This window comes from Microtus oregoni, unplaced genomic scaffold, assembly GCF_018167655.1.
Source record: "Microtus oregoni isolate MIOR12 unplaced genomic scaffold, Mior012 000000F_ref0000247, whole genome shotgun sequence".
Lineage (NCBI taxonomy): Eukaryota > Metazoa > Chordata > Mammalia > Rodentia > Cricetidae > Microtus > Microtus oregoni.
In genome coordinates, this window is record NW_024543059.1 from 77,332,073 (window position 1) to 77,359,722 (window position 27,650).

At 39.4% G+C, this 27,650-nt stretch overlaps 1 protein-coding gene across 9 annotated transcripts in view; it reads right to left on the minus strand.

The window, feature by feature from the left end:
- The window catches only part of Camk2d (calcium/calmodulin dependent protein kinase II delta), a 248,479-nt gene that overhangs the window by 89,065 nt on the left and 131,764 nt on the right, over positions 1-27,650 (minus strand). For all 9 annotated transcript variants that reach the window (XM_041653874.1, XM_041653901.1, XM_041653850.1 and 6 more), the window contains exon 4: positions 25,794-25,848. In XM_041653874.1, coding sequence (XP_041509808.1) covers positions 25,794-25,848 — 55 coding nt within the window. The remainder of the gene's footprint in view (positions 1-25,793; positions 25,849-27,650) is intronic.

Sequence of the window (27,650 nt, forward strand, 5' to 3'; positions counted from 1 at the left end):
AGGGACATTCCAGTTGTCTGTCTGGAAAGCTACAAATTACATGGTCTATTGCTCACACATTCGTGTGCAAACACACACACACACACACACATAGCTCCTTAACAAGAGTAAAGAGTCATATTTTCTCTAGTAATTTCATGACTTTTACTGGCTACGGAGGGTTCAATGATTTCAAAATGAAAAATAAGCATTATGTTATTGCTACTTTATTTCAAGGGTAATTAGAAGAGAGAAAGTTGGTCTGAATATCTATGTTTCTGAATTATAGATTTTCTCTTAAGAAAACAGAGTATTACTTCTTCTAAAGTAAATGTAACAGAGAGTTTAGTCTCCTTTAGAAATGAAAAGATCTATCGGAGTTCCATTAAGAAATAGCTTAGTGTCAGCCTGCCACGTGCAAAGTGTTTCTAATCATTATCACTTTAAAAGTTACTGGTTTTGCTTTTTTGTTGACTTAGAGGGACAGATGGAGGTATGGAAGGAGAGAGATGGGGGAGAGGGAAAGAGAACATATTAATCTGGATGGGTATAGAGATGAGGAGAGTCTGGGAGGAACTAGGGGAGGGGAACATGTATGCCAATTTTTTCAATCAAAAATTATATGTTCCCTTTAAGGGATCTGAAACAGCTTACTGTCTCCAAATTATCCAGTTCTCTTACCTGAGCTCCCTGTGCATTTGTGTGTGAGGCTGTGCATGTTTTGTATGTAGTATGCTTGTGTGTGCGTGTGGAGGCCAGAGTTTGACCCAGGGTATCTTCAAGCACTCTCTGCATTATTTTCAGAGTCAGGGTCTGTTAATGAAGCCAGAATGGCTGGAGAGAGAGCACCAGGATCCGTCTCTCTCTGTCTGCCCATGCTCATACAGATGTACTACTGGACCCAACTTTTCTCACTCACTGTACTAATGGAACCATCTTCCTACACTTCCACGCAAAGCTTCTTATGAAAGAAGTAACAGATTTTATGCTCAATTGCTACTTACAAAGATCTGTGTGACTAACAAGTGCTCTAAATTTTTATAAAGATCAGAAAGCGTAAATGTGCCCGATTTTAATAACTAATTTGTTCATAAGTCTGTATGTGTGTGTGTGTGAAAATAATTATTACTTGTGCACAAGACTCCCTGCTAGGAAATAAATGTTTTATTAAAACAGACTGTGTTCTTAACTTATTACACAATTTCTTCATCCACTCAGCACAGAATTAGTGGTTTTGTCACCACTCAACCATAAAAAATATAGCCCTCAGCGATGAGTTCAAATATGAGACCCATTCACACTTTCGCCACGAGCGTAGCGTTTTAGCCACCATTACTGACAGCAGTTGACTGCTGGATTGCAGATGTCAAGTTGCTGCAGTTCATATCAGACAGCATGGTATCATTTGGCAGGGTGAGCGTCGTATCGGGATATGCACGCATGTGGAAGGGCTCCTGTTGGGGCTTTCCCTTCAGTGATGGCTCTTCTGTGTCTCACTCCTGGCTCTTCCTGTATCCATCTTCCCCTTTCCAGCAATACAGGGAGAGGATGTGGTAGAACCTTATATAGCAAAGTCCCAAATGCTTCAGGTTTTGACCACGTTCCAAATTGAAGGTGGCGGGATGATGGATGCACTGGTGACGATGCCATCCCACAGAACTTTCGTCTTGGATAAGGAAAGACAAATCTATAAAGGGGAGAGATGTTGCAGGATTCTACTCTACTTGATAACCTGCAAGCTGTGTGTGCGGCTACTTTACTCGAGTCTGGAATGGGTCTGTCCTCACCTATTGCTCGATGAAGCCCAGGAAGGACAAGATACTCGGGCACAGAATCATGTCCACAGGATCAAGATCCATGCTTTTCATGAGGAAATTCTAACATTAGTAATTCTTGAGGAGAAAAGGAGGGTGAGTAGACAATAGTACAGATTATGACGCTATTGGAGGACCCTACCCCAGTATTTAACAATTCTCTCAAGAATCTGTAAAACATGAGAGAGACATGGCACCTCACATGCTTCTGCAAATTTCTAAAATGCTTTTGTAGAGGGCATCATGATTAGAGCACAGGGGCAGCCTACAGTATAGGACAACAATCCTCATCTCTAATAGAGAAAGAAGAGAAGTAATATAAGCACTCATCATTACAAACTGATTTAGTAATTTTGATACAGCACAACGAGACATGATGCTGACACTGACCTGCTTATGGGACTCATTTGCAGCCATGAAAGATGTGTTTACAATAGAAGTGCAAGCATTAGAATTCAACAAGCTGTTCCATATACAAGCTAGTACGTATACAAGCTAGTATATATGACTGGAAACGTAAACAAATAAGACAATTTTCTGTTATTTATAAAACACCTTTCTCTTTTTGTGCCTATGTCATTTGCCATGTTACTACTGCAAAAAGGCAAGCGGACCATGTCATGTTCCTGCTTAAAATATTTACATGCATACTCATCCCTGAGTTGGTGATAGAATAAGGTGTATTTGCATGTATGTGCTTCATGTGCAGCTTTGAGACATCAGTGCCCTCCCTTTCAAAATCCTAAGACTTTCCCACAGTATGGATTTTAAGTCATTACTGTAACATACTAGATCTTCATGACCTAACTAATTTATTTGTTCCTTTGGACAGGGGCTGGTTTTGCAGACCAGGTTGGTCTGGGAATTGCAGTAGGATGTTTATGTCAGTTATGTGTCCCCATGCCCAGTCTCATGTATTTCTTTTCAATGCAATTCCTGCTAGCAGTGCTGAAACAACCTAATTGTGATGTTATTGCCTATCTGTTAAGGAAGAGCCTGGCCTGGGATTTCTCCAGGAAGTCTCTCGAACTTCCTTTCCCAGATGCTCACAACCTTTTGTGTTTCCCGGACTTATATTTCACAGGACATTGAGACCACGTGTTTATATACCTCTTGCCACAGACAAGGGACATGTCTTATTTGTCATTTGTATCTTCCAAAATTAACGAACCACCTTAGTCACAGTTGCTGCTCAGTAAGCATTGGTTGGCTTAAGGTGTGAAGGTTCAATGCAAATACAAAAGTGGTTAAAATGGGAAGTGAAACTATGGGGACTTTCAGTATTGAGATTTTCCTTTACGAGGGGATTTTAACCTTCATACTTATTCACAACTTCATTCCTTTAACACTCATCTAATGTGACCCCTATGTTACATGAAGGATGTGACAGTTTCTAACTTAAAAAATGACTAGAAAATACAGTAGAGCTGAGTGGTGGTGGCACATGCCTTTAATCCCTGCACTCGGGAGGCAGAGGTAGGTGGATCTCTGTCAGTTGGAGGTCAACCTAGACTACAAAAGCTAGTTTCGGATTACACAGAGAAACCATGTCTCAAAAAAAAAACTGAATAAATAAATAAATACATAAAAGAAAAGAAAACAAAATATACTGTGAAATGGGATATTATAAAAAGATTCTCACTCATGCTTCAAAAGATAAAGATTTAGTTATTAGAAAAAAAAAGCAGTTAAAACACCTAAAGAACAACTAAAATAATTCAAGAGTCATTGAGAGCTTCATTCCAGGCACTAGGAAAGGTTCGATCCGCTAGCAACATAATGTCAATGACAACATTACAAGTATATGAGACACCTGTCTTTGAGCTGCCTTCTTTACAACTCCGAACAAAACCTGGGCAATGAAATGCTCCTTAGAACAGCAGCTGAATGTGCTTGAGATTGTATGTCTTAGGAGGATTCTAGGCGTCACAAGAAGAGATAGGCTGCGCAAGGAAGACATTAAGAAACACCTCCATCTGCAGAAGGAAGTAAACTACCCGATACAGGAACAGTGCTTGAGATACTTCGGTCATGTTATAAAAATGAATGCCCGCAGATGCTGCTTGGAGGAGTGCATGGGATACTGTGAAGAGGAGGGGTCAAAAAAACACTGGATAGACACCATAAAGGAAGACTGTGGAACCTTGGGTATGACAATAACACAGTCATCTAAGATTGCCCAGGATAAAAACAACTGGAGAACAGCTGTAAACGGACTGCCCATGCATGCTTAAGTATTGCCAGGGCATAAATGATATTGATGAATGATCAGTTAAACAGCTAAGATAATTCAAGAGTCTTCAAGGATTGGGGATGGCCCATGAGTGAAGAGCTCTGGCTGTCCTTGCACAGATCCTGAACTAGATTCCCAGCACCCACCATCTTCTGTAACTCCAGTTCCAGGGGATCTGATGCCCTCTACTGGCCTCCAGAGGCACCAGACATACCCACGGCGCACAGACACACATAATGCACAGAAAATAAAATCAAAATAAAAAACAAAAAGAGTCATCAAAAGCCTTGCTTTAACACAGAGAATGTGATGAGTCTTTACTCAGACAGCAAGTATGGTACCATGAACGCTCTGACTAGAAACAGGCATAGCCCACAACAGAGTGTACAGGAGAGCAAACACATTGAGCATGGGGTTGGAGACTGGAATCGGACTGCAGCCACTCCATAAATGGATCACAGATTCTAAAAGGCTCATTCAAAATGTGGTGCGAATGCCTCTATTTTATGGCCGCCAGAATCAGGAATGCTTTCATTCAAAAGTTATGACATAGAGTGAGTGAATGTAAACAGGACGCGGATGCTGGAGGATAAGAAAGCCACCGTAACTTGAGGTCTGTGTCCCTACAGACGAGCTTCCCTGAACCCTGAAGACCTTTCAAGTGTCATTGCCGAGTGGCTTTCAGCAGAATGGTGACCAGTTCACCAGAGGCTTCAATGAGCTCAGGGTCTTTAGAAGACGTTTGTGTGTGCGTTTTCTGGCACACTGAATTATCATTAGAAATTCAACCTACTTTCCTCATTGTAAAATATGTTTTTGTTTTCTTTGTTATTCATTTTTCTTTCCAGTGTTATCATTAGTTCCATGAGAGAACAGATCTAAGCTGGAGAGGGGTAGCTGATATGGTAGAGGAAAGATTCAGCCTTTCTCCCCTCTGAGGAAAAAGTAGCTGACACCGCCATCAAGAGGGTCAGCTCGGGTATTTCTGCTCCAGATCTGGGAAAGCCTGTTTTAAGTCCCTCTTTGGTTCCAAAGCTCTGGGTATACAACATCCACAGTGTCTATGTTATGCACATAGAGTTTGAGCATTTTTTAAAATCTGCTTTAAGTCTGGTTTATCTTTAAGATAAAACGCAAAGCTTTAGTCTTTTCTGCCCCTCTTTTTATGTCTGAATTGCATTCATTTTTTCAATTTTTGTTTGTTTTGACTTTGTCAATACCCTCCCCTCCCCATTCTATTTTGGGCTCCTGTAATCCCTTTGCCACACTGCCACAAGAAAGAGCTTTGCAGAAATGAAATCGGATTATTTCCTTTCCCATTTTAAAAGCCTGCCCATAGCTTCCCACAGCACACAGGATAACCTTAAATTGACTTTCCTGGCCGTTGAGGCCTTTTGCATTCTGCCTCATGACTACTTCACAGAGTTTTATATCTTGGTCCCCTACTCCGTCCTTTCTTATGACCCCCACTTAGGCTCCTCTTAGGGTTGCACCTGTTGCTCACCCTGGGGGAATCTTGAGGGACAGAGCTCAGTATGAAGGCCCGTGCTCCTGATGTCCCACGGTGACCAAACCCTGGTACCCCTTTAAGTCATCCATCAGCATGTCATAACCCTCTGGATCTCTCAGCTGTATTAATTATAGTATACCCAAAATTATTTCTGTGGATTCACTTGGCTATTTACTTATGTTTATCCATTCTCCCTGGGTTGGGACATAGTTCCATCCTCTCCAGCCTGTGTTACCAGGGCTTGCCGAGTATAAACATTGGCAGCATCTGCATGTGTTTCTTAGCTAATGATACACAGCAGGAAGTACCGACATTGAAACTGTGAAGAAGGCAGACCAGTGCCAAGACACACCAGTGAGATTGCTAGATCTCCTATCTATTGACCTATGGTAGAGTTCCAACTGTTAACTTTATCATTCATAATATTTTAAACATAGCCATTTTTTTTATATGTCTCAAAACAAAGTCTGGGTAAAATTTGAAATTGGTTAAAATCGGGCCGGTCAGGCTCAGGGGGAAAGGTGTTCCCCATCAAGCCTCAGGTCCCGAGTCCCAGTCTTAGAACCCACACGGTGCAAGGAGAGAGACCTGATTCAAACGAGTTGTCCTCTGACTGCCACAATATTTTATTCTCCCTCACCCCACACTCGAACGTTTTTACTGTAACTCGTGACGTTGGTTAGAATGCTAACTTAAAACTTATCTGCTAGGAGCAGAATCGCGGCTCTGTCACTTAGCTGTGACTTAGCTTCCCTGAGCTTCAGTGTCCAACTCTACAATGTGACAAAAAGATACCAAATACTGATGATGGAAGATTGAAGGAGAATATAAACAGCATGAGGTCCACAACAGGTGCTCAGTGAATATTTGTTATAGTTATCATAGCTCCACGTAACACATCTGCTTTGGTTGGTAGAGTCCAACCATTTAACTTGACATCATTATATTGAGTATCAGCCTTATGTATACCAGAAAAAAAAGGGACCAATAACTGTCACTGGAGGTTTCTGTCCCATCCTTCAGTTCCTGAATAACCACTCAGAGGCTTAATATTAATTACAAACTGTCTGGCCTATGAGCTCAGGGTTATTAAGTAGCTCCTACAACTTAAACTCACCCATTTCTGTTATTCCATATTTTACCATGAGGCTTGTGGCTTGTTACCTCACATCTTGACTCTGTGGTGGCTGCTGGTGTCTCTCTGACTTCACCTTCTTTCTCCCTGTGTTTGGATTTGCCTTCTTAACTATATTCTGCACTACCATAGGCCAAAGCAGCTTTTTTTATTAACCAATGGAAATAAGGCATTCACAGTATACAGATGGCGTCCCACATCAAAGAACAACTGTTTACTTGGACATATGATTACTACTAAAGTACATTCCAACAGAGTTGAAAAAATAACTTTGTTTTCCATGAGAGTCTATTCTTTCCACACTTAGTGCCTGTAGTTTATTATAGTTTAGGAATAGAAAGGCTGACATTAGCCAAAAAGAGAGAGAAAGAGAGAGGATAATGGCTATATGGTAGTTTGAATGTGACGTCCCTCACAGTTTTGGGCATTTGAATACTTGGTCCCTGGTTGATGGTATTATTTGGGAGATTTCATCAGAGGTGTGGCCTTGCTGGATCAAGTGCATCCCTGCAGGTGGACACTGAGAGTTTAAAGACTCTGGACAAACTTGTATTGATGGTTTAAGAAGCGAGTTCTCAGCTTGCTCCTCTCGCGGCCATTGCCTTTCTGCTGCCAAGCTTCCCTGCCGTGATGGTGAAGATGCCTGTTCGTCTGGAGCCTTGAGCCCAAATAAACACTTCCTTCTATAAACTGTCTTGGTCAGGGTATTTTATCACAGCAACAGAAAAGTAACAAATAAAGCCTATAAATTTTGATTTAAAATATCAAATGCCAATTTTTGAGAAATTAGTTTTTAGAAAAAAATGTAAAAAATACCTTTTTTTTTTTTTTTGCTCTTAACATGAAAACTGGAACTCACAACAGCTGTAAAAAGCAAAAAAAGTGGGTTCATAAGGGCAAGTCGGAGAATTCAGTTCCAAGTTTAGCTCAGGTTCTGAGAACATGGGAAGTGATGAGACCACACCTCTCCCTTCTTTTAACATGAAAATGCACGGGTTTGCTCAGCTGTCCAGAAGACTTGGTCCCATGCCCTCACTTCCTCATGGCTTCTTTTGTATAACCCTTTCCTGCAGCTTCCATTTCAATCATTAGGGGCATGGATACATTTTTTCTCTCTGTTCCCAAGTCTGTAAGCTCTTGGAATATTAGTCTGCTGCTAAGTTCTAACTGAGGTTAGTTAGGAAGCTTTCTCCATTTGATCCAGGAAACTTTGTCTAGAGGTTGGAATCACGTGACATTCAGGACGTTAGAGAATGACGGGAAGAAGAAAATTTGTTTAGAAGTCATAAAGTAAATAAAAGTGTTTAACTGAAGACCCATGCTTCTGGCCCATATTGATTTTTCTTCTGCACGACCTTCTTTTCAACTTCATATGTTGAGAAACAATTTGCATGATCTCTTCAGGGTACATTCCTATGAACTGTGAAAAACATGTAGTTGTGCAGTCATCACAGGGGACCAAGTCAGAAAACTCATAACTTAACATTTTTAAAGACACATATTTTAAATATCGCCCTTTGCACTTTTAAGACAGATTATAATACTGTCTTTAGTACATCTCCATAAAACAACAACAACCACAAAAGTCAGGGCTGGCAAGATGGCTCAGCCAGTAAAGGTGTTTGCCACTAAGCATGGCAACTTGATGTCCACACCCCTAACCCTGGGCAACATGGCAGAAGGAAAGAAATGACTCCCACAATTGTCCTCTGATATCCACATATACACACTAGTCCACATTCAGTTGCCCATAAATTAAATAAATAAAATTGTTAAAACTTAAAATCTTCCTTTAAGGGGCAGCATACATGTAATGTACTTGAGAGATTCTAGGAGATTAGACGACACCACCCTCCCACTCTCATTGAAGCACCCAGGGAACCAATTTAGAGAGGACTTCAGGAAACCAGCGATTTGTAAGTGGTCGCTGGTGCATAGGGATCCCAACAATGTCTCTTACTCCTCGGGGAAAATGTTTCTTTTACTGCATGTACACTACATGCATTAGATAGTGTTCTGAGCCCAGACGGTGTCTGAATTCAGACCCAACTTCTTGATGCACTCTTTCATGGCACTCTGCCAGTGGAAACGCTTGGGTGATAATCAGAGGTCGCAGCTTTATTTAACACCACCGCACACCGAATGGGAAGAGAGAGGGATTCTTACTGGGCAGAGACAGAGTGTCCTCCCATGACAGTCAGAATCCACTGGAGTCTGGTCTCGCCTTTAAAAGGTGGGGCTCACCAAGTGGCTTCAGATAGAGCTCATCTTTCACCAGGGCTTCTAATTTTAAATTGCTGCATGCTAAATTTTCTCCGAAGTGTCACCCTGAAGCTCCGCCCAGTTTGTTCAGATGTACCTCTGGTTTTACATAAGAATTTCCCAGGGCGGTAACTTCCAGTGTACACTCTGTGATAGGCAGCCCACAGGGGGCACAATGCAATAAGAATTGACTTATCACCTGAATAAAAGCTTCCATTATCAAGTTTTGATATGTTTCACATGAGAACTTAACCTAAAATATTCTAACATAACTGATATCACTCTCTATGATAAAAAATAACTCACTAAAAGGAAATTAAAAAAAAACACAACCAATTATTCCTGGAATAACAAGCTAGAATTCTTCTTTAAATGCCACTGAGAAATGCATTGCCATGGCGTTATGATGGGGCATGACCCACAAAAAATGGGCGATATCACCTACTTTGAAATTCAACTCCTTTCCAGGGCTAGGAAGTATCATTCTTCCAGATAACTTTGCCCAGATCCAACATTCTCTGCTAACTTTGCCAGCAGGAAAGCCCAATTATTAACTGCTGTTTAAAGCACCTGCGGGTTGAAATGGGAACACTTGGCGATAAAGAATGCAATTTTCATGTTTCCTTGCTACAGTTACCTTTATATAAACCAAGGATACAGGCAAAACATACCAGCAAAAACAGTTTTTTCACTTGTTCGTGACTCCTTACTACTTTTTAGTGCACTGTGGAATTCAAAAGGAAGATTCACATCATCTGGTCATGCCCTTTATTACTACCATGGTCTACCAGATCAGCAGCTTCCCTGTACACGAGACAGACCGAAAGGTCTGAACCAGTCACCACCACTCTACCAGCATACGCTGGTGACATTTTCTTAGACCGGAAGATCTGAAACGATTTTTCCCATGAGGCCCAATCTCAGTTCTTTCCCACACGCCCTCCATTGGCCGTGGAAGCCTGTTGTTATCTACAGAATGTGGCTCAGGAGTTGTTGGAGCTCCTCACGTGGAGCGCACCTTCTAGAGGACATGCTTTACGCAGGAAAGAGTTTGTAACTCGGTGGACAGCAGCATGTGAGAGAAGTTTCCTGGAGGGACTGTCCCAAGGAAGGGCTAAAGATGGACAATGCGAAGTTAGATCAGAGGACTCAGACACGGAGGCTGTGTGAGTTGGAGGACGAGAGCAGACATAAGTTGTTTCTGGGCTTCTTTCTGAGTAATGATGGTCAGGACAGAAAGATACAGTAGAGGCAAGCGCTTCGTTGTCATGGTTCTGATGAAGAGGAGAAAGGGTGTACAGCCCAAAAGGCTACTTATTGTCCAAAGACTGCAGATCTTGACTCTTGCTGTGCTGTGTTGGTAAAAATTCTTGCATATTTCATGACCAGTCATGGGCAGAGCAGTTTATCAATGACTAGTTGGGAAAGATTTTCCTTCCTCCAGACTTTTTGGACTCATTTTGCTCACTCCCAGTTCCTTCATCACACGCAATTCCATCGCCTACCAACACTTATTTCTGAAACACTAGGGTATGAACTGAGTGGATACTCTTTATTTTCACAGAACTCGGAATTCTTAAACTACAGTGATACCTATTCGGTGCTTATTCTCTGGCAAACACTTCTCTGGCAAATTTTATATCAGTGGAGTTAATTTTTCTAGACAACATGGGTATTTCTATTTTGATTAAATAATCGACAAAACTGAGCAGTAGACTGCTCAAAATTAGAATAGCAGTAATTGGCAGGAGTAGAGACCAAATCTACACAAGTGTCTGCAGGCCTGTGATTCCAGCTTAACAACCATGCCATTAATTTGACATGAACATCACTGTGAGAGGTAAAAGCCACCTAAACATAGAAAAACAAAACAAAAAATGGATAGTTACCCGAGATCACACCGACTGAGGCCCCTCCCAGTCCTTTCTGTTGCACCTTGGCTTGGTTTGCCCTCTTAATGTTTTCTTTCTATTCTCCCCTCTTCTTTTTCTTGATTTTGTGTCTGTTTCAACTAGGGATTTGTAGCCAAAGGAAATGTATGTAGCTTATGGTGGAAAGGAAGGGGATTCTTTTTTTTTTATTTCGTATTTTTTTTTAAGATTTATTTATTTTATTATGTATACAGTATTCTCAGTACTCTGCTTGCAAGCTAGAAGAGGGCACAGATCTCATTACAGATGGTTGTGAGCCACCATGTGGTTGCTGGGAATTGAACTCAGGACCTTCGGAAGAGCAGGCGGTGCTCTTAACCACTGAGCCATCTCTCCAGCCCAGGAAGGGGATTCTTGACATTATACTGGGCATCTCAGAGAAACACACAACACAGGAAATCTTTCTGGTCTAGGGGCAGCACAGATGTCTCTTCTGGGCTACCATAGCATGAATGCACTAGCCAGGATTTCCAGTCTCTTAGTTACATGGCTCAGTCAGGTCATTAGATAAGGGAGAACACAACATATCTGAACAGAGCCCCAAGTTATACAAAGTGGGGAATGGCTACTCCTAGTTAACTTGTGGTTGTTTTCAAAACAATAGAACAGAAGTCTAGCAAGAACAAAAGGTATCCATGATACCTACTTCTATCTCTAAAAAAGGTAAGTCCTTGTTTTTTGTTTTTAACCACTGAGTAATACTACGTGGTGTAAGTGTACCACATTTTCTTTATCCGTTCTTTGGTTGAGGGGCATCTAGGGTGTTTCCAGGTTCTGACTATTATGAATAATGCTGCTATGAACATAGTTGAACAAGTATGCAGCAAATGGATGGAACTAAAAAAAAAATCATCCTTAGTGAGATAACCCAGACCAACAAAGACAAACACAGTATGGACTCACACGTGAGTGGATATTAGATGTGATGTGGAGGATAATCAGACTACAATCTTCAGCCCCAGAGAGGCTAGGTAACAAACAGGGCCCTAAGAGGTTCCCGTAGATGAGCTCTCCTGGGTAAATGAGGGAAAAAGGCAGTGGGAGGGGAGTGGAGAAGAGGAGATAGGGGATGGAACAAAAAAGGGAAAGTCCTCTAGTTTCTCATTTCTTTGCCTAACAGTTCCAAAAGCTTTGATGGGCTCAGCACTAATTACAAAGCCTGAGGCTGGACTCCGAGTGAATGAGGAGGCATGGCCTTGTTGGAGGAAGTATGCCACTGTGGGGTGGGCTTTGGGGTTTCCAAAGCTCAAGCCAGGCCAAGTGTTTCTCTCCTCTTCCTACTACCTGTTGGTCAAAAGTAGGATTCTCAATTTCACTAGCATCATGTCTGCCTATGTGACACCATGCTCCCCATCACGATAATGGACTAAACCTATCAGCTTCTCATCTTCTGTACTGGATTTGGGTGTTTTGCCTGCCAGATAATCACGTCTCCTGAGTTAATTGCTCCCAATTTCCCCACAACAAGCATCCACCCCAAATTCTTGACCCATGTGGCCCATCCTGCTTATGTAGCACATTTTTAGCTCCATGGGCTGAGAGTTAATTACTTTAGGCAAATTAATTATTTCAAAGATGGAAGATGCTATGATGACTAGATACAGGTTCTCTTTGCAATGATACTTACTTGTTGTGGGTGGGGAGGACCTGGGAGGAGTTAGGGTAGGGGAAACTACGATCAGAATATAATGCATGAAAAAAATGTATTTAAAAAAAGCCCTAATCACTGAACTGCTGGGGTTATGTATTTGCAAGGCTTTGCCTGTTGATAAACTAAGAAAAGTATACCCCTGAACTTCAGCAGCCTATAGGCTACAATAGAGATATAACATATTTATGTATATTTTAGTTAATTAAGGTAGTAGGTTAACTCTTGTTTGAAGCAATTTTGGATGACTCCTTCTTGTACTATAACCACTCCTGGAAAAGTCGCCAACTGTGACTTCTCTTTGAGGATCACTTTCCATCAAAACATACCCCAAGCCTGTCTACCATGTCATTCCAACTCCCGAGGGTTTCCCATATCTCAACAAAGCAGTGTAGGCTTTGAGGTTTAGTTCTGCTCTCCTTTACCCAACTGCCTAATTAAGAAGAATCATTTGGATTTGTTTTAATAACTTAGGGCTTTTGCCTTCAATCAGTAAATAAGCTTTTTCCAGTACTAATGACTGAGGGTCTGTAACATCCAGAAGTTACAGAAAACTTCTTTGAACATTTCCTTGTAAAAGAAACAAAATAAGGAAAGTAAAATGCAACTTCTTTTTGCTCCATTTCAGGCACAGGGATAAGTAGAAAGGCACATGAAGGGGAGGATATGAAAAGTGGAAAGAATTAAAAAAATAATAGGTTTCAGAAAGCCACCCTGTTCACCTGTGTACCAAAATACAATAAGATCATTCAAACTAAATGCAAGTATAAGATACTATCCATCTAAATTTTGACCAAGTATAAATAAAAGTAGGACTTCGATGGTCCACAGCACTGTGTTCCATGTCAGGGAAACACAAGTAAATCTAACTACTTGGTCTGTGAGCTCAGGCATATAAGCCACCTACCTCTTTTGCCTCAAGCGCTCCATTAGAGATAAGGAGTATACCAACATTATGTTACAGAGTTACTATAAAAAATCAACATTGGCAATATGCTTATAACAGTTTGGGAAAGAGTAGTCATGATTAACTATTCAGCAAATGTTAGTTTTTGTTAAGGCCAGAAATTCCTTTACAAAAACTAAATTTCCCACAACGTGTTGATAGGGGTTGTTCAATAGCATTCACTTAAAAATTTCATGTAAGCAAACATCATTTGATTCTAGGCATCATTTGCATGGCTTAGGCTTTCATTTATCGGAGACCAACCCTAGATTACAATCCTTAAAATTCTCTTCTGCAATGTAATATTGAGAAGACAGGAAAGCTTTAAAGAGGTATTTGTGAAGGAAGTTAGGTCACTGATGTGGCCCCATGCCACACACACATACCCATGAAGGGGTCATTGGCCTTCTGGCCTCTCGCCATTTTTTTTCTGTTTCCTGAGGAACTTGAGGGAACCTCGTCTCCTACTGTGCTACCACGTTATCACCTATTTCTTACATACATGAACTCTGAAGTATAACAATGAAGCAGAGGGTCTCAACCCTTTGGGGTTGAGTGATCCTTTTACAGAGTCACCTGAGATCATCAGAAAACACTAATACTTACATTACAATTCATAACAGTAGCAAAATTGTAGTTATGAAGTAGCAATGAGAATAATCTTATGGTTGGGGTTACCCCAACTTGAGGAACTGTGTTAAAGGGTCGCAGCATTAGGAAGGTTAAGAACCACAGCAACAGAGTCAATTGCCCAAGGATTTTGAAACCTATGAAACTCTGAGCCAAAATCCCCTTTCCTTCTTAGAAGTTGGTTATCTCAGTTTGGTATTTTGTCATGGAAACAGAAGGCTAGTTGATACAAAGGCATGATTTTAAGGGTCTGAATGCTACATAGTGCTGGTACTGTACTTTTTAATAATCACTGTACTTCTGCATATAGTTCCCATGGGTTTTTTTGCCTAGCAATGAGACTCAGAAGAAGCCTGTATCACAAATAATTAAATATCCAATGTTAAGGCAGGAACCAAATGCTGATCATAATGTTCATGGCTTCCTTGTTCAAGCAAGAGCAGGCAAAATACTTCCTATTGACCAGGAAATGAAAATGACTCATTTGGGTCACCATTTCTGGAGAAACTTGAGTAAGTTCCAAATTCTAAAATAAAAGGCTGCCAAAAATAGACAGACAAACAAACAAAAACCCCTAAATGCCCTTCTTTCCATGTTTTCTAATTACAAATTCAACCAAAGAGGAAATCATACCAGGCCTTGTTTACACTGTGTGTTTCAAGCATCCTAGTACTCTGTGGGTCTCACAACCAGAATGGCAACTTCCATTGCTTCAATAATTACAGTCACCAGTGTCAGGCTCTCAGAATAATTAAATGTTTTGTTTAGCTTGCTCACTAAATACATGTAATTAAAATATATGAAGAACCAGGATGTTTAAGCATCTTAAAAATTAAGAAAAATCAATATCTGAATTTAAATACATGGTTTCATTTGTTATGAAGGAAGCATCGGACTAGCTAATATAAAAATGCTATGCAGAGATGAAAATGGAATACGCATTAGGGAACAGATAGTTTCTTCTTAAATATCATTTGCTAAGATCTGACTTCCCACCTTCTCATTTAACAAGATATAATAAACATTAATTACACAGTATAAAATACAGAAAACCATCGAAGGGTCATGATACAACTGAAAATCTGCAGTATGGTGTGTGTGTGTGTGTGTGTGTGTGTTTGTGTGTGTGTGTGTGTGTGTGTGTGTGTGATGCACATATGCTGGGGATAGAATTCAGGACATTGAGCATATTAAGCAAGTGTTTTACTACTGTGCCATGAATCCCAGCTCACTAAATCTACATCACATAAAACTTTACATAAACATATTATTATGCTAAAATGGGACAGAAGAAAAGCTATGGCTTTTCATTAAAATTCTATTTTGAGAGCACTTATTTCATTAGCATTTATTAACTGTATAAATTAATAGATTTCATTGTGACATTTTCATACACATACTTCACTTTTATAACATGATTTGGTCTTGTCCCACTCCCTACTTCTTGAAAGCTTTATTTTTTGGAGGCTCAGAGAAAGTCCTAAATAACATTACCTTATTAATTTAGCAACACCTATGAAAAATCAGATTAGCATTTCTCTTTCAAGTATTCTTTGAAAGACAAAGAAACATCTTAAAATAATTGATGTTTCCAAATGAAACAGTAAACTTTAAGAATACAAACATACAATATGTACATGCAATACCACACAGACCAATAATAGTCACACACACACACATACACACACACACACACACAGAGAGAGAGAGAGAGAGAGAGAGAGAGAGAGAGAGAGAGAGAGAGAGAGCTTGCTCTATGGATAAAGAGACTGGTAATCAACCAACTAAGCAAGTGGTCTAAAAGACAGATATGAAAGCATATGGAAAGGATGTAAAGGCATGAATACGACCTCACACTAAAATTTTATTATTTATCAGCACTCAGAACAGAGATATTTCTGAACCAACAGGAACCACTTTTCTTCTTTTATATATTTTGGTTCTATCTTTAGAATCAAATAAACGAGGAAGGGCATTATTGGGCTAAGTTTTGACTCTACTACCAGGAACAAAGGACTCTGCTCAGTTGGATACTGGGCATATGACCCCTCACAGAATGGCTGCACATCACACTAGGAGAAAGTATGTGATGTAAGGATGTTTGTGCATTGCCAGGTAATGCATATGATCATATAAGCAGCATTCTCTGCAACTGTTTCCTCTTTTTTTCTGATTTATTGAAAGCGTCAAGTCATTTATCCAGGGGATCCTTCTGAAACCTCCCAGTGCTTCTGTGCTGTTTACATTCTTGCTCTTTCTTGAAGTGTGACTGTTAGTAGGTGTATACTCCCTGGATCTGTTGTCATCATCGCCTTTAATGCGGTGCTTTATCACTATATTCACATGCACACAATTTGAAAACACATAGCTAAACATGTTCTCAATCATGGAGCCATAAAAGCTCTGTGAGAGTTAAAATTTCCTTTTCTCTAATCAGAGCTTTGTAACTACTTTAAGAATGGAACGTTTTCCAGAGACAGAAGTCTTCAACGAAAGGATTAGTGGTGTAGGAGGTCCTTCTGTATATGTGTTGCTTTTATTGGTTAATGAATAAAGAAGCTGGCTTGGCCAGTGATAGGGCAGAGTAGAGGTAGGTGGGGAGGGCTAAACTAAATGCTGGGAGAAAGAAGGCAGAGTCGAGAGATGCCATGGAGCCTCCAGGGGGGAAAGACATGAGCTGCCAGATGGAAACTTGCCAGTAGGCGATGAGCTTTGTGGTAAAATATAAAATAATGAAAATGTGTTGATTCTAGATGTAAGAGCTAGCTAGCAATATGCTTAAGTGATTGACCAAGCAGTGATTTAAATAATATAGTTTCTGTGTGATTATTTCTGGTCTGGGCAGCCGGGACAAATGAGTGGCCTCCAACAACAGATTAGTGTGTCTGCATCTGTATCAGCTTCCTGTGCCTTTTCTTGGGCTCTTTTCCTTCTGTTTGTTTGGTTCTATTCTGAATTGTTTGCTTTTATTTTATCTTATTCTATTTTATTATTATTCCTTGGGTGCCTGTTTGTTTGTTTGCTTTGTTATTTTTGCTTTCCAAGACATGGGTTTCTCTCCACAGTCCAGGCTGTCCTGGAACTTACTCTGTGGATAAGGCTGGCCTGGAACTTAGAGATTTGCCTGCCTCTGCCTCCCCATTGCTGGGAGTAAAGATGTGTCACCACCACCCTGCTACCTGTTTGTTTAAGGAGAGACAGAATGCAGTAGACCCAGATGGGAGGGAAGGTAAGGAGGAACTAGGAGGAGTAAAGGGATAGGGAAACCATAATTAGAATACATTGTATTTAAAAATGTATTTTCAATAAAGTACATGAAAAGAATTTCACTCCAATTAATCATTACATTTATTTTCTACCACCTTACTAAAAATGGGTTGCCTGCCATCATTCTTCTTTCTTATTTTGGCCATTTAATCTATAAACTTGCATCAGATTGGCAACACCTTTCCTCACTAGATGTAGAATTTTCCCCTACATATATTGCATTATCATCTTTATTTTTTTTTAAGTTGGGATGAAATTTTACCGCAAGAAGAGATAAATCTAATAGGAGCATTTGGAACTTGTTATAGCCTGCTTTCCTTTTAGTCTCAATGCCTTATTGGTGCCCTCTCCTTCTACCTTCAGACTTAATGGTTTACCCACCATGTCCAACCCATTTCTAGAACTTTCTAGTCTTCTTTGGTACTTTCCACATGCTGCTTTTGTTGGCACCTGTGCTGTTGGGTGTTGCCAATGCATTCACCTTGCTTGGGGGCTCACTACAGCTTGTAGCCTTTCCTTCGGGTTACATGTAAGTTCCTCTTAGGCAGGGACTGTGTCTTATTCACTGGTTTATCCCTAGTATTTAGCAAAGTGTTATACATGCAATTAGCACTCAGTCAGTATTCACTGAATGAATGTATTATAATAGCAAATCTATTTGTGGAGAATGTCTAAAGCACCCAGGTATGAGGTTGGGGAGGGGTGTCTGAATCAAGAGCCAAGAGTAGAACCTGCCAAGTTTGAGTGGCTCAAGAAGAAGTGAAAAGTAAGCAGAGATCAGGTGGGATCTGGGCTTCCTGCCACAGCGTCCAGGCTGGGGATGAAATGGATGAGCACATAGCAGAAAATATCCCACACTGAAGAAGCTGTCTGCTAAACTTAGTCCAACATCTTTGAAACTGTAACTTTTCCAGATCCTCTACATATCAGCATATCATGACAGTCCCCAGACACTGTCCTCAAAAATGACAATTATAACTAGTATAGCAAGCAATTCTAGTCTGTTTCAAGGTGAAACTTTGGATGGAGGAGTTCCAGTAAGATTATTTAGTAAGACAGAATTAATAACCATCCACAACTTTATATTTAATTAACTTTTTTGAGAACAGTGTGCTTTCAGAATCTGTCTGCACCAAAGAAGGAGTAAACATCTTTATTGAATCTAGAAATTGAATACCAGTGTTGGTGTGCTTTTAAACATGATTAGTTTCCATTATTTGCCCAGAAATACAAAATGTACCTATTTTATCAACATTGATTCTTTTTAGTGTATGAGAAAATATAGCCTAGTCTTCTATATACTAAGATTAGCTGTAAAAATTCAAACTCTTGGTTTTTATTTCTTACATCTAGCCAATAAATAACTACATTTTCTTTGTATTTTTGAATCAGAACAATTTACAAGTTTTGAAGAAAATAGACTTAACTAATTATAGCAACACTGTGAAACTTTCCACTTACTTGGCCAGTGTGTGAAGAGCTTAGAAACCATCACTTTGAAATAACAAACAAGGAGATAAAGAAACTGGGAAATGAACAACTCTTCGTAGACACATCGAAAGTGAAATTACAATGTAAATCCATGCTCTATGTATGGAAAGTCAGACAAATGACTACAGCACATTATTGTTTACCACCCCAGAAGTTGACAGTGAACACTTCCTCAAATCCAGTGGAAATTCAGAAATCATAATTTTTGATGAATTAGTAAAGCTCATGGTAGGCAGTATTAGTAGATTAAAAATTCCATGGGAACACAATCTTTAGAATCTCGCTAAAGTCTCTGTAAACATTGATGAGCTTAACCTTTTCCCTGGTCTGTTTTTCATTATTATAATAAAGTAGTTGGATCTGGGTAACTTTAGAAAGGCATTTCTTTAGCTCACAGTTCTGTATTCAAAGACCCCTACTTGCTGATGGCCCTCTGGTGCAGAGAGTACAGATAGACAATGTGTCTCATGATGAGCCTGTTTTGGACCATCCCTCTTCTTAACTTCCTAGCATCAAATCATAGGCTCCACCCAACAAACCTATCTAATCCTAAGTGACTCCCAAAGCCATCGCTTCCAAACATTGTGGCTGGATTAAGGTTCTACCTTCTTCACACTTTCAAAGGTAGATGAAATCTCAATACATGGACCCTCTGGGGACACAAACCACAGCAAGGTCCAAGAACTGTGTCAGGTAGAAACAGGAACTACTGGAAGAGATGCTCAGAACATGTTTATTCAGTGAAGAAATGTTTCCAAGGACATGAGTGTGTTCACCTCAGTTTCCGCTCCTTCCGATGTCTTCTCATGACTCTGACCGGATGAGTGGTGGCTCTCATCACCATACAGTCATTAAGCCTGAGATTTGGGATTTTAAAGGTCACTAATCGCTTTCAGAACTCCATCTGTGAAGTCTGAAAAATATGACACTTAACTAATCTCTTTATTTCTAATATCACCAAGAAAAATGTCTGTTCCATAGCTTCAAGAGTGTGACTCAAAAATTATTTCTGTTGTTAAGAATGAAAAATATGTTTTCCTAATAACTAGGAATCAAACAAGCTTTATTTTTCATGGCAAAAAAAATCAAATGGGAACGACAGAAACAATGTGTCACAGCCTCTTACAATTCTCCTTTTCGAAATTTTGAAAATGGCACTTTTATTATAGACATCTGAGGGAAACTAAGGCATTTAATAGGCTGCCATTGCATATTGAAGAAAACTTCATATTTGGTACACTGATAGAAACACTATAAATAAAAGAAATAAAGAGGACTTTATGTTCCAAGCAGTGTTTTCACTAGGGGGAAAGTGACCTTTTGTACATTAGAAGTAATAACAGCATTTTTCTCTAATAGCCTAGAAATGTAAGAAATGTTCTTCTATTTGTAAAGGACACCAAGCATTCCTATTAATTATATCACAAGCCTAAAAAATGAAACTAGCTTCCCAGGCTCCTAAAACAGAACGGACCTGAGAGACAGAGATGTCTCACATTTCTCAGTGAGCCCCACCGGCACGTGTTGTATAAACACGAAGGGGCTAGGAGGACTGGCAATGCTAAAGGGTTATCCGTGGGCATCTCTGAGAACAAAAATTAAGTTTTTATTAGCGACTCTTTTTCATAAACCTATTCAGTTCTCTCTGCGTAGTTTTGTAAGAAGACTGCAAATATTCGACCCCAGTGTTATTCTCTACAACATTTTCCCATGGCTTACAGTGCTGTGACAAATGTGTATTCCAATATATACATACACAGCGTGTCCACAGACGTACAATGCGTGTGCCTCCTGTCAGTTCCCGATGCACATATGTCTCAAATGAAGATGAGGAAAACATAATGCCCAACACATGTCACTCTGTCATAACATTTTTCATCTAAAATTTAAATTTTTGAGAATTTCATATATTTGTATTATATTTACATCATTTCTACCCCCCCTTTTCATCTCCGTTTCCTCCTGAATTCTGATACTTCCCTTGACATTCATGACCTCTTCTGTAATTATTACTGCTATATATACACATATGCATGTGTATACACACATGCGTACATTCACACGTACGTCTGGATCCATTTAATCTTGCTCATATTTACATGTTTTTAGGCTGACCACTCAGAACCTGATAACCTATCAGGTAACATTTCCCTAAAGAAAATTCATTCTCTTTCTCTCAGAAGCCATTGATTGCCTATAGCTCTTCCTCTAGGGGTGTGACCGTGACCTAGTGACCCTCGCCCTCTTTAGCAAGTAGAATGGTGTTATCATTATGCAGCTGTGGTTTAGGTAGCTGTGCTATTGAGATTTCATGGGTACAGCCTTTCTATCATGTCTAGAAGACACTATCTAGCAACTGATCCTTTGGTTCTTGCAACCTTTTTACTCCCTCTTCCACAGTTTTCTCTGAGTCTTGGGTGTAAGTGTTGGTTACAGATGTTAACAATTGGTACTTGGTCAAAATTCACTTACTCTCCATATTTTGACCATTTGTGTATCTCTGTCATAGTCTCAATATGTTGCATAAAGAAGCTTCTGGTAAGCCTAAAATTAATATTCTGCTGTTGAAAATACCACACTCTTCAGACACAGGACTTGGAGGAATTGAGCAGGAACTGATATGGTAGCCTCTTCCCCAAGGACTAGCTTTGATAGTATCTGAAGATGCTACGCAAGCTGCCAAGAGGGAAGAGCAGCCAAGAATCCTACCCAGCTACAAAGCCGGTCAATCACATAATGACCTGCCTGAAAAAACCCCAAGGGTAAGATAGTGGCCCTTTTATCATAGGATAATGAACAGCTGTCTAACAGGACTCAAGGCTAGATCTAGAAGAAAGAATATGCCGGATACTGTAAACTTAGCTAAATACCCAAAACAGGAGAGGTCCTAGACCCCAAAGAACCTATTATTGCCATTTTTATAAACAAATAATATTTTTAACTGTATTCTAAATACTGATAGCAATTCCTTTGACTTGAATGCAACTGAGAGGAAATGTCTCTGACTTTCCATTGGCCTAGGAGTAGGATATAATTTTGTGAAGTTGTTTTCCTTGATGTCTCATCCAGTTACTCCTTCAGTCTTAATCAGCTTGAACACTACACTTGAAAAAACCTACTTAACAGACCTTACTTACTAGAGTGACCTTCATGTGCCATTAGCTCTCCCGACATCTAACTTGCTGCCCCACAAGATATTTTTCCCTTTGTCACAACTTCCTAAAAAATGATTATTTTGTCAAGATGTTTTATAAAACCAAACTGTATATTATATTGTTGAGATGCCGAATGAGCATGTTTTGGAAGAAAATTTACAGTTTGAGTTATTTGTCTCTGGACATGGGATATACATGTTCACAAAATTCTTTTTGCTTTTTTAAGTCTTTAAATTACATGTTATTGGAATTTACGGGACCCCAACTAATGAATTAATTATGTAACTTATTAATTACATAATCTTTATAAATTATATAGAGAGCATAGAGTTCTCTCCATGCCTGCATGAATGTTCAGGTAGTCAAGTGGCCTCAAAAAGAGGATCTAAAGCTGGGCTATGGTGGTGCACGCCTTTAATCCCAGCACTCAGGAGGCAGAGGCAGGCAGATCTCTGTGAGTTCGAGACCAGCCTGGTCTATAGAGCTAGTTCCAGGACAGGCTCCAAAGCCACAGAGAAACCCTGTCTCGAAAAAAAAAAAAAAAAAAGATCTAAAGGGGCATATTCCCTCTTTAAGAATTTTTTTAAATGTTGGAAGCAACTGCCCAAGTGGTTTCCAATATACCACAAAAGTTCATATACCTTTAAGACTACACTTGCTTAACTGCATTTAATAACAAGCATTGTTTTAATGTGAACTGCTTTTATATGTTTTGTCAGTTATTTTTTTCGGAATTATGGAAATTATGAGAAATAATAGATTCTTATCACCTCTTTAATTTAATAAAGAATACAAAAGCCTATAAAATAAATAGTACAGATATCAGTAACTGGATGAGTACAGGAAAACCACGAGGCCATGTCTTATGTACCTAAGTTTATTGACTAATGAAGTCATCAATAAATACCAATACATCGCATACTGAGGGAAGAAAAAACAAAATAGATGCATTTCTCCTGGTAAATATAGCCCCAACCTTGTTCCAATGCTACTGTCAGCACAATCCCTGATCAATAGCAAAGAACTATGCCACATGGTAGCTGCCTACCATTGTCTACCCCTCCTCCCTTCCCTGCTGCTGTGAAATCATTGCAGGACTACTAAAAAGAAAGATTAAGTCAATCTAGAGTTTGGAAAAATAATACAAAGTGAGAATATAATCTCAAATCTCTAATCATATCAGGAATCAGAAAAGCTCAATTTGATGCAGAAAGCATCACTACAAAGCTAGCAATTACAGAGAGGAATTGTCAATCTGTCAATCTGTCAAATAAAAGTACTTTAATGACTCAACAAGAACATGCTTGGAACAAATAGGAACAACAGGAGGCCTCAGGAGCAAAGCAAAGGATATACAGAAAACCCCAAAACACATCACAGAACTAAAATACAGAATAATTGCAGTTTTTAAAGACTCAATTGATAAGCTCAACAACAGAAAGAAAGAAAAACAAAACAGAGGAAAGTGGCAGAAAATCGACATCAAATCTGAAGACAGGACAGAAGAAATTACTCAAGTGAACAAAAAGACTGCAAACTAAACTGGACAGGGAGAGCCTGAGAAACCAATGGGAGAAGACGAACACCAACAAAATCCAACAATTACACTGTCAGCGCTTCAGAGTAAAGGAGAAAGGGAGGCTGAATTTCGTATTCAAAAAACAGTGCCTAAAAATATGCAAATATGGCAGACAGAAACCCACAAAAGACAAAACCACCCACAAATGAGAAAAATTCAGAAGTACAAGTCAAAACAGAACACAATCACATTTCAGAAAAACAAGATAAAAGGAGAATCTTGAGAACTACCAGGGAGAAATAACACTATCTTTAGGGAGATGATTATTAGGATGATGGGATTTCTCCTTTGTAACATATAGAGTAGGAAGTGGCACATCGCTGAAGAAACAGGGCTGGGGTAGAGTCTTTGTTTAGCACACATGAGACACTATACTTAATTCACAGTATAGAAGGGGGAGGGAGAGAATAAACAATAATCATAGAAAACGAAACAAATGGAGAGGTTGGAAAAAGAGAAAAATATGAATTTCTTGCTAGCATGCTGCTCTCAAGGAATACTGAAGGGGAAGGTGTTTTGGACCATCTCTGTAATACAGGAACTAGGAGGCACAGAGAGCAAAAATCTATATATTTACACCTCATCAACATCAAACAAACAAAATAATGGCCAAAAAGAGTTCAGAGAGAAAAGTGTAAAGCAGGGCTTCGGTCCATGAGGAAGAGGAAGCCAGAAGGAAGAACTGAAAGGGTTCAGAATGAAAGCCCTAGGAAGAGGCAGAGGATAAAGGATGACACGGACAGAATGAGGACACCAAGGATGGCCTGTGCCTGTGAGGACAAGCCTGTATTCTAGAGCTGTGTCTAAGCAGCCTTTGGATACTGTTTTTCCAAATACACATGGATCGCAGTATAACAGAAGGAGGTGCATAGCTGCCTATCCAGACTTGTCTTGATTTTTATCATCACAATAATAAAATAATAATAAATTGTCCTTCTGTGATAGCCTATATCATAAGATCTGGGGGAGTCAGCTTTCTTCCTGGGAAAGCTTTCTTCAATGGATAAAATAGTTTTGACATCATCACCATTCTCTTGTGCTTCTTTTGGAAATCAGTCTGACAACTGGAAATAAAGCCATCAGTTTTGGAGGACACGTAGAGTTTAAGATGAAGGCAAACCCACATTTTACAGAAGTCAGATAGAAGGATGATTTCATGAAACCAGTAAAAGTCCAACTTAATTAAACCTATTACTAAACTACTTTTAGATTAATATGAAATTCTTTTATGTTTTTGTTGTGTACTTTCAAACGCATTGTGATCAAACAACACAATGCAAGAGAACATGCATTAAATAAGTGTACTGTAATTGCAGAATTCTTTCTCATGATTGGATTTTTTTTAAATATTTATTTATTTATTTATTATGTATACAATATTCTGTGTGTATGCCTGCAGGCCAGAAGAGGGCACCAGACCCCATTACAGATGGTTGTGAGCCACCATGTGGTTGCTGGGAATTGAACTCAGGACCTTTGGAAGAGCAGGCAATGCTCTTAACCTCTGAGCCATCTCTCCAGCCCCCTCATGGTTGGATTTTTAAGCTGTTTTCTCCTTGCACACACTATAAATGTGATATAACTTATACCTAGAATATCTCTGGGCATAAAACTTTAACTGGATTTAGAATATAATTTTTGTAGACTTTTTTTGCAAGAAGTCAAATTATTATCAAATGACACAACTACTTTTTTAATCTCTTAAATAATTAGTATCAAGCTGCTTTCAAGTAAGTGTGTCCTTATTCAGCTCCTGCCAGTCACACCTGTGAGCTGTTTTGCTATATGCCTGCCAGGAGTCAACATCTCCCCTTGACTCTTGTTGGCAGGACCTTGATTTAAGTTGTAATTAGTTTAAATGAGCCTTGAATATCAGGGTTGCATCTCTGGATTCTTCTTTTTATTGAATATACATTTTAGAAGCTCTTAGAAAATTCAATGGAAAATTTTGTTCATGTCAGTCATTTTTGTAAGATTCCCGTGGACAATGAAAAGCAGAACACACACAACAGTTTGAGATGTGAACAGTACACTGTTGGTGTAGCTTCCCTCTTTTTTTTAAAAAAAATTAAAGTGGAAAATCACTTGAAAAAACACTTAAAATATTATAGTAGTCCTTAATTTGGACTATGCAATGAGAAGAATCATGTTGGAACCAAAATAGTTTTCAATTATATGACAAAAATATATAAACATATAAAGCATGTACTTACAAGTCAAACACCAAGTAATGGAAGCCCTCTTCTGATATACTGTCATGAAGTCTCACTGAAGAAAAGAAAAGAGAAGAAAGTTTGTATTATTGTTATTGCAATCTCCTACAGAAAGTCATTATTATGACGAGAGCATCCCATTATTTCAAACTAGTGATATATCACTATCATTTACAGCAATGTCTGAGTGAAGAAAGATCCAAGATCTGGGCTTTGGACCTGATCATTATTAACTATCTGAGCTTAAGAAATTTACTTAAGTTGTAATGACATTCATATATGTACTAAATTGCTGGAAATTAAATGAGAAAATAAAAGAAAGATAATCCAGATATTGCCGGGTAAATGCTGTAGAAATGTCACTGGCGATTATAATATACATCTGAAGTTTCTAAGTTCAGAAAACGTTTTACACTTCCCTGTCTTTCCTCTTGATGTTGCCCTTATGGAAGTCTTCATCAACATTCCTTGATCACCACCACACCAGGAACAGCAAGGTGGACATTGGAAGTCTAGAAAGAGGTATCCCTTCCCCGACCTTCTCTTTGTCCTTGAGTCCCTACATGACCAGTGTGCCTTCTTTATTTAAGTCACCAAAAGTAGCTAAATGCAACTCTTAGAATTTTCTGGTAAAAATAAACCAGTTTCTCTACTCCATGAAGACTTCCCAGTAGGGTAGGCTCATAAGTGACAATAGCTGAACCTATATACGAATCCAAGAAACTCAAAACACTATTTAATCAAACCACACATGTAAACTTACTGCTTTATCTAACTACTATTTAGTTTGCCAAAATCCTCCTTTTCTCCTCTCTTCTCTCATTGGTGGTAATTCTTTCTGTTTGATTTTTATTGGGGACCAAGAAGGATAGAAAAACAAGCAATGTGAAGGACACAACGAATTTCACAAAAGTCATGAGAGAACATAAAGTTTTCTACCCAATCAATCCCGAGAAAGAAACATAGCCATATTTAGGAAGAGGAAATTTTAATTGAGAGTATCACCATAAGCATGGCCTGTAGTCTAATCTGTGGGATATGATTTGACTAATGTTTGATATGGGAGGGCTCGGCTCACTGTGGTGCCACCCCTAAGCAGGTGGTCCTGGATGCTGTAAGAAAGCAGGCTGAGTAAGCCAGTAGCAACAAACCAATAAGCTGCATTTCTCCGTGGCTTCCATTACAGTGCCTGCCCTAGGGTCACTGCCTTGAGTTTCTGTCCTTACTTTCCTCAGTGATGGAGTGTAACTTGAGAGTATAAGCTGTAATAAACTCGTTATTCTCCAAGTTACTTTTGGTTATGCTATTTTATCACAATAGAAACCCTAACTAAGACACTTTGTGCAGGCCTCATTGACAATGGTGGTTACATGGAAAAAGTGCACCAGGAAGAGTACTTAAGTAGACTCAAACAACAAGCATCTAGATCCAGAATCTCCACTAGGGATGTAACTCCTAACCCACACACTTACTACCATGGCCAATCCTCATAACACTGCTCCATCTACTTTAGGTCTCTATGTGCAACCACTGGTTTTCTAAATCCCTCTTCAGTAGCCCCTGGAGGTAGAGGAAGAGGAACTTTTCTTCCAACATTAAATTACAAATGATTATTTATAAAAGTGTGGATTTCCCATAGTCATTAGCATGAATGAAACCTAAAATGGAGACAACAAATTGGGCTCATGAATTCAGTCCCAGACCTTAACACATGTCACTCTTTGGTGCATGGAAGGGCAATGAACACTGTGGTATCCTTCCTGTCTCAGCAGCTTGGCATTACTCTTGAATTCTGGAATGCAGCTAAATCAAAGCCCTTTCCCTTCTTCAGAATATAGAACCTCCTTCCTGTTGGTA